Source organism: Candoia aspera, chromosome 4, assembly GCF_035149785.1.
Source record: "Candoia aspera isolate rCanAsp1 chromosome 4, rCanAsp1.hap2, whole genome shotgun sequence".
In the NCBI taxonomy this organism is placed as follows: Eukaryota; Metazoa; Chordata; class Lepidosauria; order Squamata; family Boidae; genus Candoia; species Candoia aspera.
Window position 1 is genome coordinate 56,201,239 of NC_086156.1, and position 18,986 is coordinate 56,220,224.

The following is an 18,986-nucleotide window of genomic DNA, read 5'->3' on the forward strand; positions in this document are numbered from 1 at the left end:
TAGGAGATGTGATTCAGAGGTTTCGAAGTCAGCATACGTTGTCTGTTAAAATCTGATTGACTTTTGTACTTTGGTCTGTCTTTAATAATGCATTTGAGGGCACTCTAGCCAAAAGGGAAAATAATACGAAGTTTGACTTGCTTTTGCTTAATGAAATTTAAGATCTAATGAAAATGTGCATTTGGAACTCCTTACCACTGCAGAGGAGGTGACAAGTTGTTGTCAAATGTGAGTACTAAATTTGTTTTCCTTTCTCTTGAAGCCAAGGAAAGGAAGACAGTTTTTTGTGGAGAGCCAGTTTGGTCTAGAGATTAAAGGCACCAGGCTAGAAACTGGAAAACTGAGTTCTAGTCCTGCCCTTGTTGCAAAGCAGCCAACTGGGTGACTTTGGGCCAGTCACACACACTCAGCCCTAGGAAGGAGGCACTGGCAAGCCACTTCTGAAAATGTTGCCAAGAGGATTGCAGGGACTCATCCAGGTGGTTGCTAGGATTCAAGATTGACTCAAAAGCATAAGAAACATCGGGGGAGAAACCCCAACCTAGTTTTTCAGGGGAAAAAAATGTAATGAAAAGTTTCCTACCCTTCTTATGGTTTGTGGGCATTAGTTCCCTGAAAACAAGAGCCCTGAAGCAATTTTTTTCCAGTCTATTAGACTTGAAGGAGTGGGGGAAAGTTTGCTTCCCAGTCTAGTGTAAAAAAGTGATTGCAGTAAATGGACTGGATTTTAAACCCTTTTATCAGAATAAAGATCTGAATTTCAAATGTTTTTTGAAATTTGTTTTCCTATAGCTGCTACTGTTAGGAAAAGGTGGTTGCTTCTCTTGAGGAAACATAGGCAGTCTCAGAGAAGCAATAGCTCAGAGAAGGGGGACACCCTTTTGCTTTCATAGCTCCACTCTGCCTTGCCCTATTGCTTATCTGCTGTGCTGCCCCCAAGAGTGCTTTGCATTCCAGCTTTTATCAGCAATCTCACCCTCTGCCTTGCAACAAGAATCTATGCTGGCCCTGGGGGGAAAAATGGGTTGTGTGTTACCTTTTAAACTCTAATTGGGTTATGAGGAAAGGTTTACTGGGTTTCATCTTTGTGCCTCAACATGGCATATGATGAATAAAAGGGAAACAAGGTTTATCACAATATTTGATAGACCCTCCATGGACTGATACGGTCTATCTGAAAACAAAAGAGAAATATTTTTAACAATTTTGGCTCTGGAAGCAATCCAGACAATGAATAAATTCCGATGTCAATGTATAGATTTCCTCTTTTCAGCTTTGCAAAATCTTTTTCTGGGAATTCGTTAGGAACGAGAAGGTATTAAAGCCCTTTGCGGTTGTAGTGTATCATAAAGTATCTAAGGAGAAATGTGATGGACAGTTCAAGTTTTGCCTCAGGGCTACTTGCATTCACCCATACCCTGTCACAGTATAGGGCCTGCTATCTGGGACAGTGCCCTCCACATGGGGGTTGCAGGCATTGCTACAATTATGCTAACCTCTCATGATTTGTCTTCCCTATGGTAGTAAAAATCAGCTTAACAGCTTCATTTTACACTGCACAATCGGGTAATTAATCGTAACAAGGCTCAAGGACCAGTTATGGCTGGGTAAGCCATGGATTATCCCCACGAAGGTGATCAACTGGATCTGGGACTTTCCCACTCCCTGCACTGTGAAGCAAAGTCAATCGTTTGGGGGATCTCTTGGGATATTGGCACTGAACCTTTCACAGGTACTCTGGCTGCTTTCTCAACAGGGAAAAAGAAATGTGGGATTGTGGCAAAGAGAAGGCACACACTCCAGCTTTTGGTAGGGCAAGTGCGCGCTCCCTGTATCTGAGCGTGAAGTTTTCCCCATTGAATCAAGCTCCTCCTGGGGACTGTGGCAACAGGCTGATGCCCAAGCTAGGTGACCCACCAGCTTCTGGCACAAGACTGGAAAACAGCCCAAGCTAGTTACAAACATCATCAAACATTTTTTAGGTCTCTTAAGCAGCAAATCCACCTCCTGCCTGGTCACACATTATTGAAGGGGTGGAGACCACTATTGGATCAAGCCATCCTGAGGCTCAATCAATGATTTATCTGCTCTCACCCAATCTATGCCCAACATCAGAATCTTCCCCTCAGGAGAGAAGGTTTGCACACTCCACGTGTGGAAGCTAGAACCTGATGCTTTCCTGCCGGTGGCTACAACCGAGGAAGCTGCAGGAGCAGACCTGTGAGCGCCTGGCAACATCAGTGTAAAACTGGGACAGATAACAGGTGCCCCTGAGATTAAGGGTACAAATGCCCCCTGGCATTTATGGACAAATACAACTGATAAGAGACTTGGCGCTACTGAGCACAGATGTATGAGTATGTGTCTGTACTAGACCCTGGCTACCAAGGAGAAATCAGAGTGCTCCTCCATCTAGACCCAGAAAGACCTGAAGTGAGCCTCACAGTAGGAGAAAAAGTGGCACAACTGATCCTGCACAAAATCACCTCCCCTCACGTGATAGAAGGGGAACCTCCTGCACAGGGTAAAGGGAAGGGGGAGAGACGATTTGGGGCCATGGGAGCCAAAGTGTGGGTGAAGGGAGGCACGGGGCGAATGAAAGCAGGCCTAGTATTGTGCCCTGCTGGGCAAAATAATTCACATCTCCTGATAGACGAGGAAGATTCCCCTACAATAGTGGCTAATGATTGTCTTTTTGTTCAGTAGACTTCAATAAGAACCCACGTGGGGACTGCAGACACCTGGGGTTTTTTTTTCCAAGCTCTTGAATTACGGCGCCAAGCTGTTTAAGGATGAGGGGAGCAGATGCTTGTGCCAGCCAGAAATGCTTGCCTGAATACCTGTGCCTCTGCCTTCTACTGACCATTGCATATACTGACAGTGCCTACCTGCATTTCAACTACCAGATTGCCATTGCTGAACAGCAGTATAACGGTTGGATTTGCACGTCTATAACCGCAGCCCAAGGCGGTGTTTGTGCTCTGCTGAAGCAGGAGTGCTGTGCGTACATCCCTGATCTAGCTGCTTTGTTAAATAAAAGTATCCATGCCCTCTACAAGCAGACTGACATAGTAACCAATAGAAGATCATTCCCTATTACAACCTTTAGCAGAATAGTTTAATGGTATGGGAGGATGGTGGAAAAAATAGGTATTGATACCTATGCTTCTGATTATTAGTGTGCTTTTACCTATTATGCGCTTTTATTGCTGGTGTGCCATGTGTCTACAGTGCATACAATGGGCAAGAAAGGTCTTGACAAACCTCCTCAAGTGAAACTCAGGGTAATCTACGGAAGACTGGGCGTGCAGACTGTAAGAGATAGCTTGTAGGGGTAGATTGTCCTGTACCTGACTGCCTAACTTGTATTTTTTACCTTTCCCCTTTTCTCCCTTTGCAGAATTTCCCCCCTTGCAGAGTGGAGATTGCCTAAACAAGCTATCTCTTCCCAAACAGCTTTTCTTTGCAGCAGCACTTCCCTAAAAGGTGCTAGCCACCAGTTAACTAATTAGCACCCTCCTCTGCTTGCCCTTGCACCTCTCTGAAATTGACAAAGACCCTAATCAGTTTCACCCTGAAGGCTTTCTTGTGTTACTTGAAGTGGCTCAGGGCTTGCAGCAGCCAGCATGCTAAGCAGACAGCCCGAGGTATTCCTTTCAGTGTGTATTCCCCCCATTGTATACTTGCTTGCTTTCTTGTAATCTTCCTCTTCAATGAATGTAAATACAAACATTAATTTCCCCTTGCTAATTATCCCAGAACCGAGGTGAGGATCCCAAAGGGTGGGGGAGTGGGGAAAAAGGGCTATAAAAGCTACCCCTTTTCCCCAGCTTCCTTGTGAATGAATATGAACCTTCCCCACCATTAGGGCTCACCTGGATGTTTGGGGTTGTGTCCTCCTGACGCTTTATGGATGATTTCTTAATAAACCTTTTTTGAGATTTATCATTGTCTTTGGCATCTCTCTGTGTGTTCTCCTTTTTTTGGTATCCATCCTGCAAATTCTAAATTAAGTATCACCATGCAGAATAATGGAAACAACATTCATAGGATTTTGCATAAACAAGCCATTAAATAAAAAGCAACAATAATGACTTGTAACTGGAAAAGCAGAGATGCTAGAGGTCTTTAAATAGTGCCTTGATCAAAAGGATAGCTCCTGGGCTTAATAAAGTAATGAAATACATTTTTTAAAAGGTGTGTTTAATTATGAACAAGCAGATTAGAACAATGTGTTTGCAAAATTAAGGTTTAATTCTGTTGCATCTGGCCATAGGTTTTCTGTTTCTCTATCAAAACAACCTGCAGTACAAGATAACAGTGCAAAACCATATTGCTCCATAATAATTATGGAGGAAAAAATACTAAAATGCAAATAATTCTGTTTCATATGAGGAACTGTCATCAGATCAGGGAAAGCTGTTCTTGATGGACTGCCACATTTGCATTGTCAGATTCATATGATTCCTGTTGTAGTGACTGGTTTTGTTTTGCTTTTCTGCAGATCCCATCCCAAAACTCTGTTATTGCATACAGCTGGATTAACATCGGTAGGTTTAATCCAAACTTAGTCATAGTTTGAATAAACTGACCAAAATCAAGTGGCCTCATTAGCCATAGTTAAGATAAGATCTATGGATTGTCTCCAGCCATGTAGCAAAACAAAACTAATTCTGGCACTACAGTGGGAATCTTGTAGGTATCATGATACGAATGTGAACGTGCATCCAAAATCACTTTCCCCATCCTGCTGCCCTACATGTATGATGGACTTCAACTCCTGTGGGTATTGAATTCTGCACATCTAGCAGACAGAAGGCTTGGAGTAGTGTCTCTAAAATTGTAGGGAATGGCATCTTTCCTTTGGTCTGTTCTTGGGATCATGAAAGTAGTAAGGGCAGAATTAACTATCCACCATTTCCTTAATGCAACATTAGGTAGCAATCATCTGAAATCAACACTTCATTTCAACAAAAGTAAATGGGAAATTATAGTTTCCCCAAAACAAAATGGAAGCCTGCATCTCTTCATTTGATATGTATCTGAGGCTCATCTGTCCTTGACCAACACCACAGCTATCCCACCCTGTCCCTACTACACACACACACATGTGCGTGCACACATCACATCACTGCGGTGAACATTTTGCTTAGAAAATAAATCAATGAAGGGTATGCTACACCACCTGACAAACACAAGCTACTGCATTACCAACATAGCTCTCTCTCAATGCAGGATTTGCTCCATACCCAGGGACTTTGGGGAATTCTTTTTCAGATAAATGATAATAGGCGGGCAAATTATTGTCCTGTATTTAACTTCATTTGTTTCAGCTTGTTGAGTTTTCCTTTTGATCATATAGTATGCACTTTTCCTCACGGGGAAAGATTGGAGTTTGTGTTCTTTTCAATAAAGGTTTTGATTAAAAATTAATCTTTACACTACTTAAACTCATTTCTTTAACTTTTAACTGGGTGAAACAGTGCATCATAGGGCTACAATTTTTGAACCAAGGTATCTCAAATGGGCTAGCTTACAGTGTGCGCCCAAAATCTGGGACCCGTGACTCCCGAGGGAATTAAATTTGGGAAAGTTGTGGCTGCTTCAGCACTGCCAGGCTGCTGCTGTGGTCACGTGATCCTCATTTTGAACGTTCAATGACAGTTTCCCAGCCACTCTCAGTACCTCGCTCCCTCCCCCACCCAGCAGCAGCCCCTTACCTGCCTGCTGGCCTTGGACTTGCAACTTCCTGCTGGCTTCCTCACTGACTTTCTGCCTGCAAGCTTCCCACAATCAAAGTAAATGGGGAAGGCAGCAGAAATTCTGGGAAGGAAGGAAGGTAGATAATCAGAATGACAGGTAGGGGGGAAGGGGGAGGGCAGGAGGGAAGGTGTCTGATGCTGCCTGCCAGCTTCCCAAAAGGAAACTCAATGGGGAAGCTGGCACTCAGTCTGAAGTTGCTCCCGCTCCTTTTTTGCCCACAGGTGGTCATTCTGTTTCTCCGTTTAGGTAAGGAAATATCCCTGAAAGATGACCCAAATGGCCACGGGCTGTCTAGTTATTTCTAAAATTCCAAATATCCAGCCTTGGAAAGGCTTTTAAAAAGTCATAACTATCCAATCTGCATTTTCAGTAATGGAAGCAGCCTAGCTTGGCTTTATAGAAAGCATTGGAGAAAGCCTATGGGAGAAAACACTGTAATAATAAAAAGTTTCCTCCTCCTAAAGGAGTAATACAACAACCAGAAATCTCTGATTATTTAGTATAGATTCTTACAGAGCTCTGTTGTTCAAAATAAGTGCCAGCTTCTTTACAGATTTGCCATTCAAAATCAATGTATAGGGCTCATCTTGATAAACTTGTCTACATTTCTCAAGCCTTTTTTAAAATTCTCCCCAATATTAGAAGGAAAAATAAATAAATGAAAAGGGACTTAGTACTATGTCCATCTATCTACCAGGAGGATAATTCTCCAAAATAGAACAGAATGGTGGCCAAGAATGAAAGACAGAAAAAATCCAGACACACAGAACTGTATAATTTACAATTACTTTACACATTAAGAAATACAACAATGAATGATTTCCAAGGAAAATATATAAACAAGGTAAGAAAACTAAACAACAGCTCTGACAACTGGTAATGTATTGCCTTTAAACAAAATGAATTACTGGAATATAATCTGTAAAAGGGTGGGTGGAGGGAAAGGGACGAGGAAGAGAGATGAATGGAAAGTTAAATTAAGTGAAGTTCAAATAGGAATCAGGATAATTTTGAAAAGGGTGCAAGTTGGTTGCAGTGTATTCCCCACAGACGGCACCATCAGCAGCCAGGCACAGAGGGCTGTTCCCCACCCCTTAATTGTGCCAGTAATCCAAAAGGATGGCTTTTGCCATTCAACCCAAAGGCTGAATTCGGAGTGACAGAGATGGCGGCCTCACTGCAAGAGCAGCTCCAATTTGAGGCCAGTCTGACTTATTTATTTCTGCCACAAAGGCTTTTATGCCCCTAAATTCACATAGCTTGCAACACCACCACAAGGGTAAAAGTAAAAATCAAAAATCCAACACATAAAATACCTCATAAACCATGACGGTGTCGTCCCAGAGGAGACGTCCCCAAATCGCTTCCAGAGAATCAGGTGTTTACGGTCTTTCAGAAACCCAGTAAGGTGGAAGAGGGTGACATACCCAGGGATAAGCTGTTCCAAAAAAGGAGCTCATCACTGAGAAAGCTCACCCAGGGGTCCCAGTAGAGGGCATTAGGAGGAGCCCTCAACAAGCCCTCTCTTCCCAATCTCACTGGATGAGCAGATTCAGTCCAAAGAAAGTGGTCTCTCTGCTTCTTGGCCCTGGGCTATGAACGGTCAGTGGTGAGAGCACGATTAAACACGTGTTACACCCAGAAGCTAACCGGTAGCCAGTGCAGCTCCTGATTTTGTACAGCCATATTGGCAAATTGCGATGTGCCCCTAATTATAATGCAGCTGCACGATGTACCAGCTGAAGCTTCTGAAATACTGTATATTCAAGGGGAGCCTCATATGGATCCAATTGTAGGAGTCTAGCTCTGAGGTAATGAGGGCATGAGTGTTCTAGCCCACTCACCCTTCCACTATGTTTTACAAAGGCAAGGCTCAAATTTATTTTTGATCCTGTTGACAAATTTTTAAATTAGGACTTACTTAGAGGCTCCAGAAATCTAAAAACCGTTGCTCCATTTTCCACCATGTTTGCTCTGTTATATACTCCTACTTTGAGAATTTTACCTTTTAACTTGGTACCCCAAATGGTCAAATTTGCTTCCTAATTTTGGAAGTGCGTTCCAGGAGAAGTGGGGGGAAGAACGCAGGCCCTGCAGTAACATTGATTTTTCCACTTAGAAGACATGTTGTGAAGATTGCATATTACTGCACCTTATTTGAGTTTTTCAGTTATTTTCCTTCCTTTATAAATTGCCACTGAAGAATTTGGTGTAGAAAATGTGGGGACAGTGTCGCTTCCAGGATGCATAATGTCAGTTTTGCTGCCTTACCTTAATCCAGGCCATGGTTCAATTTTTTTTGTATTTTATATTCTTAGCTACAGTGATAAGAAACGTTTGCTAGGCATATAATCACTCGTTCACAAGAATTATATGAATTGTGAGTGGGATCTTATTTCCTCTATTTTTCCCTAGTGTTTTACAAAACAAAAACAAAAACACTCTGCCTGAAGGCAGCTGAAAGGGGCCACCTACTGGACAGAAACGGCTATTACTAATTTAGCTTTTATACTGTACAGTACTTATACCTTAGATAAAGAAAGTAAAGCTATTCAAAGCATTCAGAAAAGGTGCTTGGCAAAGTGCATTAGCACAAGCAAAACACCTCTCCTTGAAGCACAAAAGCAGCAACCCTTATCCCACTTCAAAATAAACCAGGGCAGTTACATATTCCCAAGATACGCACAAGGCTTTCTTCTTAAGAAAATCAAACAGCCCAGCTGCCCCCCTCCAAAATTCCAGGTTCTTTTCATGGCATTCCACCAGGAAATCAACCCTGTTTAGGGCTGGCAGACCACACTCCCCCCTAGATTTCTCCAACTCCATTAACCAATCTTCACCCAGCATCTTGACAGAAATCCCAATCTCAGTCTTAACAGAAAGCTTTCTATCACTCTTAGTTTCTTCAGTTTCATCTACCACATCCCCAACTGATGGCACATTTTAGATCTCATATTTTCCACAATGTCCTGGATATCTTGCATAATGGTTTGATAAAAGTCAGAAGATATTTGTTTGAAATCCTGGTGGTCAGAAAGAATCTGCTGAAATCCTACATGTCTCACACAGTAGATTATGGCACCCCCTAGGAACTTAATCAGCAAAAGTCAAAGATATGGGAAACTTTGAAAGCTGTTTACAAAAAGTGAGAGTAAATAGCAGACTGTTCTCAAGGGAAAGCGCAGACAGAAAGCTAAAGGTTCAAATCAGCGGAAAGATTCAATGTGCAGGAAATACTAATCTCTTCAAATTTAATACAACCGTTGCAACCCTACCAACGGCAACTGGAACTGCCACAACTGCCGTCATGCGTTGGTGCAGTCACATGACATCATGCTTTATGACCGCATTGCTTAGTGATGGAGTTGCCGGTCCCAGTTACCATCATTAAACGAGGACTACCTGTGTGTGAATACTACTGAGTAGAAATGATGTGACAAAAAATCTTGAATTAACCTTTTTTCTTACTTCCAGATAGAAGTATTTTGAAGTTTGGGACCCTGGTCAGCACATCAAACACTTACGATGAAACTGGGATAGTGACCGTTGAAACTGACAAGCCTTTGCTTTGGACAATGGGAATTAAAGATAAAGGGAGTGCTTGAAAGATTGTCTCTCTACATAGTCCAACTTGAAATGTAAGGTGAAATTTTCTGCTCTCTCAACCACCAGCCAAATGAGAATTTTATATTGCAATTACAGTATTTCATTATGCTTTTATAAAAAAATCAACATTTTATATGGTTGTTTTTTAAAAAATGCAGCTTCAGTCTATTGAATGCCACAGATTTTATGATGTTTTTCTTTTTGGAGCAAATCTGTATTTAAAAGCTTTTGTTTTAAAGCCTGAAAGTGGATGCATTTTCAGATAACTCTGCCTGTAACCAGTGAATAGAGATGTTGCTTTATTTTAACTCACGTAAGATTGGTAATCAGAAATGGGTATGATGTACAACATTCCATGCTCTATTCTATCTGCTGCTTCTATGCCTCAAACTCTTTAGCAAAATGGAAACTTTGCTACTGGTTTGGAATAAGCAGTGCCTCCTATTAGCTACTGGCTAATAAATAGCCACACACTGAATGCATGTAAAATTAGTCTAGAGGATGCAGTGCAAACCAGATATTGTAAGGGGACATGCACACACACACACACACATACAGCCACCTGCAGCTCTCCATACACATCTGTGCATAAGCAAAGAGCCTGCCTTCACTCACTCTTTCCCCCCTCTGCTCTATTAGGGACCATCTTTCTCTTTATGTGTGTTTGTATGTATAGTGTCTAATACGTGTATTTTATCTCCTGATCCCGTGGTAGCTGAGAGCTAAACTTAAGTCTCATGTATGTCTCTGCCAATAAAATTAAACCAGAATGAATTTTACATTGTAAGCAATTTTAATTATACTTTACCTTGGCTCTACTCTGCATTAACCACAATAACAAATACTGAGCTAAAGCAATTCCTCAAACTTGCCAAAGTTTAATGGATCAGTTGTTTTGGAAAGTGATGTCAACAAATACCACATTGCAAATTAGCCCTACGCTTGCCTTAATAAAGATATAATTTAAAATATGTTTGTTAGTTATATTTTTGCTTCTAACAGCCCATGGGGAGCAAAGTGTACACCTTTTTTTTCATCGTAAAGACTGACAGAAGTTGGGCACCTTCAGTGGTAATCCGAAGTACATGAGTGTAAGAAAGTCATTTATATAGAAAACTACCCAATACTGTTCAGTTTCTTCCAGCCAGCACTGATGTTTTCCCGACCTCCAAGAAGAAATGGGATGCTTCGTAAGCTATCTGCTCTTCCCCAGAAAGCTCACATCAGCTAGTTTATCAAGGTTAAAGCTTCAAGTGTTGATTAGTCAACCTCCATGTGTTTGCATTAACCAAATAGGGTATCACACAAATTTTACTTTAAAATCTAGTTTATATCGACAAGCAATAAAAGACGAAGATCTACATAGACAATTAAGCCAGAAAGTGCACAACGATCTGTTCTTTTACCATGCACAAATATAAAGTAATGTCTTCCTGATGTGTTTAGCCACCACTGTAAAAAGAAAAAGAAGATGTCAATTGAGACACTGCCACATGATATATTCAATGATATTATTGTGTTATCTTTTATTTAAGAAACATAATGTAAATATTACCCTACAATTAACAAGCTCAGAGAAAGAATAAAAAAGTATTTATGTAAGAGTAGGGACATGTAGATAAGTACTTAATTAGTTCAATGAACCCAAGATTTTAGATTAAAAATTTCTTAAGGAGCAAGCCCCCAAGCTTCACACCCAAAGATCCCATTAAGGATTCCAAGGACTGTATATCCTGTCATGGGAGATGCTTGTCTGAGAAAAAAGATCTAATTGGCCAAAACTAAACTTCAGTTAAACTCTTACTTTGGATCTCAATCAGAAGAAGCATTTTGGAATTCTGAAGGTTTTTTTTTTAATATACTCTTGGGGGGAGACCGATGCATGCACTTTCCCCTCCTCTTTGGACTCAGCAGAAAGCACTGGCCTCAAGGCTCGACCACACCAGATAACCTGGCATCCAAAGCTGCTTTTACAGCCACTCTCCCATCCATCCCTAGCACGGCTCACCCACCAAAGCCGTCAGTCCCACATACAAGCTAAGTATCCTACCAAAATGGTTAATTTCCAAAAAGAAATATAAAATTATTCTACAAATAAAGCAGAAGCCATCTCTATTATTCTTAGTGACTTCCAGTGGGGACATGGTGGACTGAACAGCTGTCCCCACGGGCTCAGCAGGCAGAACTGAGAACATGGCAGCCTTTTTAAGGCTCAGGCAGGTTTTTCCTGAAGCCCAGGAGTGTTTTCCAGAAAAAGGAAAACACCTGGAATCACTTTATTTGTCCTCTGGACGGCTGCTTGCAGCCAGAAGATCACAAACAATGTTTGCGTTCGACTGGTAAAAGCTAGCTGGGAGGCTGGGATGTTACCATTTTCCAAGCCGCGCTGTAGCCTTAAAAGGAGACTAAGAATGGCCATCCCTTTTCTAAATCACCCAATTTATATTTCTTTTAAATACGCATACTGTAAGAGAGGCTTTCTATAGCAAGGAGAAGTGGGGTCTCTTGGTGCTTATCGCTATTTTTGGGATTAATTTTTAAAAATTCTTTTTAAGTTTTGGACTTTGTTTTCCCTCCAAATATTTTGGAGGATTGAGCGGAAATACTTGTCTCCCTGTTATTATTTTTGTACTATATTTGAGGATATTATCATTTTCCTAGACGTTGAATTGGCTGATTTGAACTTTCAGTTTTCTTCTTCTACTTTCCCTGGGGAACTGTTTGAATATCTCACTTTTGCTTGGGTAAACACATTCCAGAATTCTTTCATATCTTCAACTTTCACTGGTTAAGCTCCTGGGGGTCACCATAATCTACTGTGTGAGACATGGAGGATTTTAAACTGATTTTCTGTGACTTTCACCAAGATTTTAAACAGATTCTGCCTGATTCCTACCAAGTTTTTATGCAAGATATTCAGCACATTGTGGAAAAGAGGAGGTCTAAAATGTGTCATTTAGCTGGGGATGTCGTGGATAAAACTGAAGAATTTAACAGTGACAGAAATGTCTCTTCTAAGAGTGAGATTGGGACTTCTGTTGAAATGCTGGATGAAGATTGGATAGTTGAGTTGAAGAAACTGAAGGGAGAGAGCGAGTTGCAAGCCACAAGTGAAATTGATCTTCTGGTGGAATGCCATGGAAAAGAAGGGGTATTATGTATGGGAGGTTCCCTGAAGAGAAGTTGGAGTTTTTGAGGGGGGGCAGTTGGGTTGTTCAATTTTTTTAAAGTAAAAAGCTCTGTATGCATTGTGGGGATATGTAAATGTGCTAGTTTATTTTGAAGTGGGATATGGGTTTAAGAACATTTATTTGGACTGCTTTTAGGGTTTGATTTCATTTATTTTTAAAGATTTGGATAAAGATTATTAAGGTATAATAAAAAATAATAAATGTCTATTTGGATGGTTTTGGGTTTAATATGATTAAGAATATTACCCTCCAAAATTGGCAGACAGGCATATTGTATCTTTGTTGTACGCAGATGACATAGTACTCCTATCACAAACATGAACTGGACTCAAACAAGCCATGAGCGCTCTGGCCAGTTACTGCTCTGAAGAAGCTTTCGAAATCAACTATAGCAAGACTAAAATTTTGGTCTTTGCAAAGAGACCTAAACTGCACATCTGGAGGATAAACGGCCAGATCATTGAACAAGTTAAATCCTTTAAATATCTGGGCATGGTTTTTCATAGCTCCACTAAACGCAGTGCGCACCAAAGCTATGTTATACAAAATGCTCAAAAAACACTGGCAGCAATCCAATCCTTTCATTTTACCAAGGGAGCACAGCACATTCCAGCAGCAGTGAAGTTATACTCAGCTAAGGCCCGCACAGAATTACTCTTTGGTGCTCAGCTAGGACCCTATCCTTCTTTCACACCACTGGAAAGGGTTCAATCCAAATTCTTAAGGGCCATATTTTAGGTACTTCCCTGTACCCCAAATGTAGTATTAAGGAGGGAAGCAGGGTTGCCTAAAGTTGAAACAGGTGCATGGACTTGTATTATAGCACATTGGCTGAAACTACTGTTTTTCCCTACAGGTTTGGGTTCTTTCCTTTCTAAGGATAATTATAAATTAGTATGGTTCAGGACCATCTCACAAAAACTACAACGTCTCGGCTTTTCTAGTGAGGCACTCCTAATGATGGGCTATGAGCGTGCTCTTAGCGAATTGAAGCAGCGTAACAAAGACCTGGAAATCCAGCAGGACCAGTCAGCTTTGTCTAAGAATGTTTTTTTGGGCGATCAAGCCTTTTCTTATAAGCCAGCGAGATACCTAAATCATATAACTGTCTCCAAATTTTGGAGGGCACTTACTTTGGCACGTTGTAATGTGCCTCCCACAGCAGTTTTGGAGGGCTGCTACAAAAAAGTCCCATACGAGTTGAGACCATGCCCCTGTGGACAAGGGGCTAATGAAACTATAGAACATGTCCCGCTATACTGTATTCTTTATAAGGATTCACGAACCCATTTAATAACCCCTCATTTGATAAAATATCCAGGAAATTCTGATCTCTTTTATGTTCAGTTGTTGCTATCTAATCAGAATGACTTAGTTTCCCTGAATGTAGCTAAATTTTGCTATACTGTCTGCAAATTAAGCAGACCTTGACTGCACATTGATGACTCTATTAATCTGTAAATATATTATGTTTTGTTCATTTCATTTAATGTATTTTTAATGTATTTTAACGTATTCCAATGTATTTCTTTTTTAAAAAAAAATTGTAATTCTGGTCTGTGACCATATTAAAGTTTGATTAAGATTATTAAAACTGTTGTATTATCAAGTATAATGGCAGAAAATTTATGTGTTTTTTAGTTTGATCTTTAGTATAGTAGACAGAAATGTATAGAATAGTAGTAGGAAGGAAATAATTAAATAAACGTTATCAGGGAGAAGTTGATTAGGAGGTTTATATAAATTTTTCTTTTTTTTTCTTTTAATATAAGGAGAGGGAGTAACTGTATTTAGTGATTTTTACAATGTGCTAATGGAATAATTTATAGAAATAATGTGATTTTGGTTTAATATAGAGTAAGGGATTATGGAAATTTCTGTATATCCTTGCTGTTAAAAGTTGGAAGTCACCTCTTTTTGTAACTTTGAAAATTTTTCTCTTGTGTTTCCACACTTCAGTTTTTTCTCTTTGCAGCTGTTTTGTTTTTCTGTAGCTTTTATCTTTGCTTGAAACTTAATAAAATTCTTATTAAAAAAATGAAAAAGAAATATTCTTAGTAAATGCATGTGTCACAGAACCTACGGTGCAGAATCTAGTTTGTCATCACATACAAGATTCTCAGATAGCACTAAAGGGGGAACAGACTATTAGGAACCATCATGAACTTTTTGTCACACCTTTTTCTACCAACAGCACTTAGTTTAAAACATTTACTTACACAATAATATTGTTGATTGGAATATGGATCAGTTTTACGAAGAAACCAATAAATCCCATTATTGCAAAACCTATTGCTGTTGCCATGGCAATCTTCTGGAATTCTGTAATTTAAAAATTACATGTATTCAGTTATCCAATTTCTGGGCCGCTTCATAAAGTTAAAAACTGAAAAAGCACCATGATATTTATAAACACACAATTGCTTCATGGGAACACTTAAAAAAAATACCCTACAATCTAGAGTAGGGTTTCTCAACTAGGGTTCCACAGAACTCTAGGGTTCCGCGAGAGGTCCCTAGGAGTTCCCTGGGAGATTTATTTAAAAAGTTATTTCAAATTCAGGCAACTTCACATTAAAGAGTTAAATTTCATTCTTTTATTTTTAGTTTAAGAACATTGTTTAATGCATATATACAAGCCTACAAATGAAACGAATACAATAATTTTGTAACTTCTGGCCTATATTTGAGCCTGAATGTGCAGGGGTTTCGTGAGGCCTGAAAAATATCTGAAGGGTTCCTCCAGGGTCAAAAGGTTGAGAAAGGCTGACCTAGAGGAACTCATCAGGTACCCCAGCCCAAGGCCTGAGAGAAGAGCCACAGTTTTAGGGTTCTCCTGAATGTGGAAAGGGTGGGGCCAAGTGAATCTCCAGGACATGCTATTTCAATGGGCAGGCACTGCAAAGAAGATGGCTACTTCCTTTGTCTCCTATGGGATACTACATCACTTTCTAAAGGGTATAGAATACTGCAATGGATGGTTTTAAAACTGGCAACAGGAGGGAAGAGCAATCAGACACCAGATCAGACATTTTTGTTTTCCCAGTGTTTCCTAGGCTCAGCATCTGTGAGAGAACTGTCTTCTCTAAGCTACAAAAAAGGTCAACTCTCACTTAGAAAATAAAATGTGTTCACCATTGATAAAGCTGGTATGCATATTTCTGGGCTCTTGTTCAAATTCACTCTGCTCACCTTACCAAAGAAGTCCACTTCTAGCTCCTATTTCAAAAATTAACCTCGTGTACAGCTGTTAAAAATATGAGCTCAAGAAAACTTCAATGGCTTTTTAGAAATGGAATCTGTGCTTCAACATCTCCTCTGGAAATCTTTTGGATACTTCATGTAAACAAAAGGAAAACATTAATGATGTAGTAGAGAAGTGTTTTTTAAACTTTTTTCTCACAGGACCCCTTCCCACTTTTAAAAATTATGGAGGAACCCAAAGGTTTTTGTTCGTATGGGTTATATTTATTGATATTCACTGTATTAAAAATTAAATTGATGCATTCACTGCCACTACTGCTTCTCATGATTATTTGATGGGATTTTAATATTGCAGTATTTTTCAACATAGGCTGGCAAATAATTTTGATTTTGAGGACCCCTGAGAGGGTATTGGGGGACCATACTTTAAGAAACACTGTGCAGTGTAGAAGTCATACCATATTTTAGTTTTGTTGGCTGTCCATCATAGTTTACTGTTTATATTTGGGATTTTTTAATCTACATTATCTATTCTTTAAATATTCTTTTCAACTTGTACTATTATTTGTAGTAGCTTTTGCCTTCACTCATACATCATCATCAAAATGGAAACATGGAATTCAATTCAGAAACCTGACACGAATCCACTGTGGTTACAGAAATAGTTTGTTTCTTGCACTTTGTTTATATTACCATAGAAGTTGTGCTTTTCTGTCTTCTTGGTTACTTTACCTTTTCTATCGGGTTTTGTGCATCTTTTAACAAGTCTGATGGAATCTTTCACAAACTGGCGGCTGGGTTCCACAAACTGCATTACTTGATCCATGATGAACTGAAAAAACAAAAACAAATTAACTTTCAGGTTCTTCTTAACAATAATTCTATAGCAGTTGGAAAGCACCTTCAACAGAAACAAGGATCCCGTTTTAAGGAGTAATATCTCCAGTATTACTGTTGGGCCGGTATAGACAACCTAGACCTGTTGCCCATGGTTACTCTTTCAGAAGCTGTTAATTATACAAATTAAATCTGGGAATATTCCAGAGGTGACCTTATTCCATCTGATTAACGATACTGTAATACTGATTGATCATTATAAGCAAAGAGCTTATCCTACCAAAATGAACACATTGTCAGAGACTGTGGTCCTGATTTACAAGAAAGCGTGTCTTCTGACCCAGGGTCAGAATCCTGATCCTGGCCAATCAGTTCGCTGAATGTTATTACCGAATGCTACGCTAGTCATCTGCTGAGAAAGCTACAAGAGTGGCTAGAAGTTGAAGATATTTTTATTCAGGAGACAAAGAAAGCAAGAGGTTCTGGGCATATGCAGAGGGGCTTTCCTTTGCAACCTCTTTGTCTTCCTTCCGTTTTTTTTTTTCTCAGACCCCTTTTGGTACAAAAGGGCATTATGTTTTTTGGGGCTTTATAGATACACATGCTCGTATTAAATTAAGGTCAACAGTAATGCACTGAAACGCACGAAGCTGCAAAAAGGAGATGCAGCTGAGATACAAGGGAAGAGCTAACAGGATGTCGTGGAAAAATCGTCCCCTCGCGTTAGTTTAGGAGAGACCATTCCACGTTTTCACCTGGCCTTGAAAAAGCCTCAGGTCTGAGGCCCGGAGAGCTGAAACGCTCCGAACGTTCTGCAACGAACGGGGAGAAGCCGAAAGCGCGGTGCTGCGACCGACTCTTGGCGCTGAGAACTGGGGGCCTCCTTATTCCTCTTTTTCGCCAACAATCCGAAGGAAACCCAGAACAAAATCAGAATTACCCGTAATTAGCTACACTCACCACTCCTGGAGAGACTCCTTACGCCCCAGACGCCGCCACCAACCGCTGCTTAAGACACGTAGCAACTCCGCCGAAGGGAAAGCGGAACCGGAAGAGGCGCAGGCATACGTCGATCGCGCTCCGCAAGCACTTCCGGTTCTCAACTGCGGCACGTGGGTTCCTCTTCCACATATCCGATGGGAGTGAGGAACGAGTGCGCGCGAAACTGTCAGTTCTAGCAAGCTTACGCGCATTCTTTTCAGAAATAAAATTCCAGATTTTCTAATGGGAACTTCGAAGCGCGCAGAAGTTCAAAGAGTGTTAGGAAGAGGATATTAAATACACACAACTATACCGTAGCATTAAAAATGTAACCTCAACCTAAAAATGTAACCTCAGTGTGAAAAAAAAGAAAGAAAAGAAGGAAGAATGTTCCGTAAAATTATATTGTAAACAAGTCCTCCTTGCTCCTTCATTGGGGAAAAAAACCCCAATTTTGAGAACGAGCAAGATCATTCACATTTCGCAATAGCAAACCATTGAACTGACATTCAAAGAAAAGTAAATTACTTTCAAGGAACGAAAGAGAAGAGTAGGAGGTCTGTGTTCAGAGCACACCACCACAGTTTTAATCCACTTTGTTTTTTGCTGCAATATTCATTCACAGAAGTCAACTAATGAGGCTCAGAGACCAGTAATTTGGCCAAGAAACACTGCAAGTGATTGGTGACATCTGAGTACCAAAAGTCAAATCATGTACTTCCACCGCCAAAAACCACAATGTCTAGCTTGCAAAAACACAAACTGTTAATATTCCAAGAAACACACACGTAGGCAATATCACTCATATCACACCCTTACACAGATATACGTATACCCAAACAAAACACACATCACTGAATTACAGCCATTTATCTTTCCTTCTGTCTCAAATGGCTCTCAGGTCCTAGAAATGCAGATGATTCTGAAGGTTGTCATTTTCTTTCGCAGTCGTGAATTAAGGGCTTTTCTGCATAGCAGCGTTAAGCTGCTTCGCTCCAGCACCGAAATCAGCTGGAAATGAAACTGGTTTAATAAATAAATAGAGACCAATCCGTTCTTCAGTTGGAGGTGGGGAGGTAACACAATTCTACTGTTCTAGGGGGCAACTGCAGACTTCTTGTCAATTTCATTAGTCGGGATATGGGTGGGGAATTCAGTGGTTCACTGATCCTTACTAGCTGTCACTTGCCTTAACTATTGAAACTCTTGTTGCATGACTCCCTCTTTTGAGGGAGATGGGCGGTGACGAAATTTGATGAATAAATAGAATAAATAAAATGTGTTAATAGGAACCCGTGAACCAGTGCATCAGAACAATTTTGATTGGAGATATTAAAATACGCATGCACACTTGAGACTGTCCCCACACAAAAAAGTATGGGTCAGGCTTTAAATGGGCAGCAT

The 18,986-nt window shown here is 40.3% G+C and overlaps 1 protein-coding gene and 1 long non-coding RNA gene across 3 annotated transcripts; one reads left to right on the forward strand and one right to left on the reverse strand.

Annotated features, from left to right (window-relative positions):
- Window positions 1-1,243: 1,243 nt before the first annotated feature.
- On the forward strand, window positions 1,244-10,340 carry LOC134498062 (uncharacterized). Its single transcript, XR_010067983.1, has 2 exons — window positions 1,244-4,550; window positions 9,238-10,340. It is a non-coding gene; the product is annotated as an uncharacterized LOC134498062 (long non-coding RNA).
- A 338-nt stretch (window positions 10,341-10,678) lies between these two features.
- SEC61G (SEC61 translocon subunit gamma) lies at window positions 10,679-17,640 on the reverse strand. Of its 2 annotated transcripts, none has more exons than XM_063304198.1 (4): window positions 17,562-17,640; window positions 16,497-16,596; window positions 14,780-14,882; window positions 10,679-10,821 (listed from the first exon to the last, which is right to left on the reverse strand). In XM_063304198.1, the coding sequence occupies exons 2-4, from the start codon at window positions 16,588-16,590 to the stop codon at window positions 10,812-10,814; spliced, it is 207 nt and encodes a 68-aa protein (XP_063160268.1). In that variant the 5' UTR covers window positions 16,591-16,596; window positions 17,562-17,640; the 3' UTR covers window positions 10,679-10,811. The 2 variants fall into 2 exon arrangements, with proteins under 2 accessions (XP_063160268.1, XP_063160267.1); XM_063304197.1 differs by lacking the exon at window positions 17,562-17,640 and adding an exon at window positions 17,357-17,435.
- Window positions 17,641-18,986: the final 1,346 nt, after the last annotated feature.

Coding starts and splice junctions, on each gene's coding strand:
- SEC61G (XM_063304198.1), bottom strand. CDS start 16,590: ATGGATCAAGTAATGCAGTTTGTGGAACCCAGCCGCCAGTTTGTGAAA. Junction 14,883..16,496: donor CACAAAACCCGATAGAAAAG/GTAAAGTAACCA, acceptor TTTAAATTACAG/AATTCCAGAAGATTGCCATG.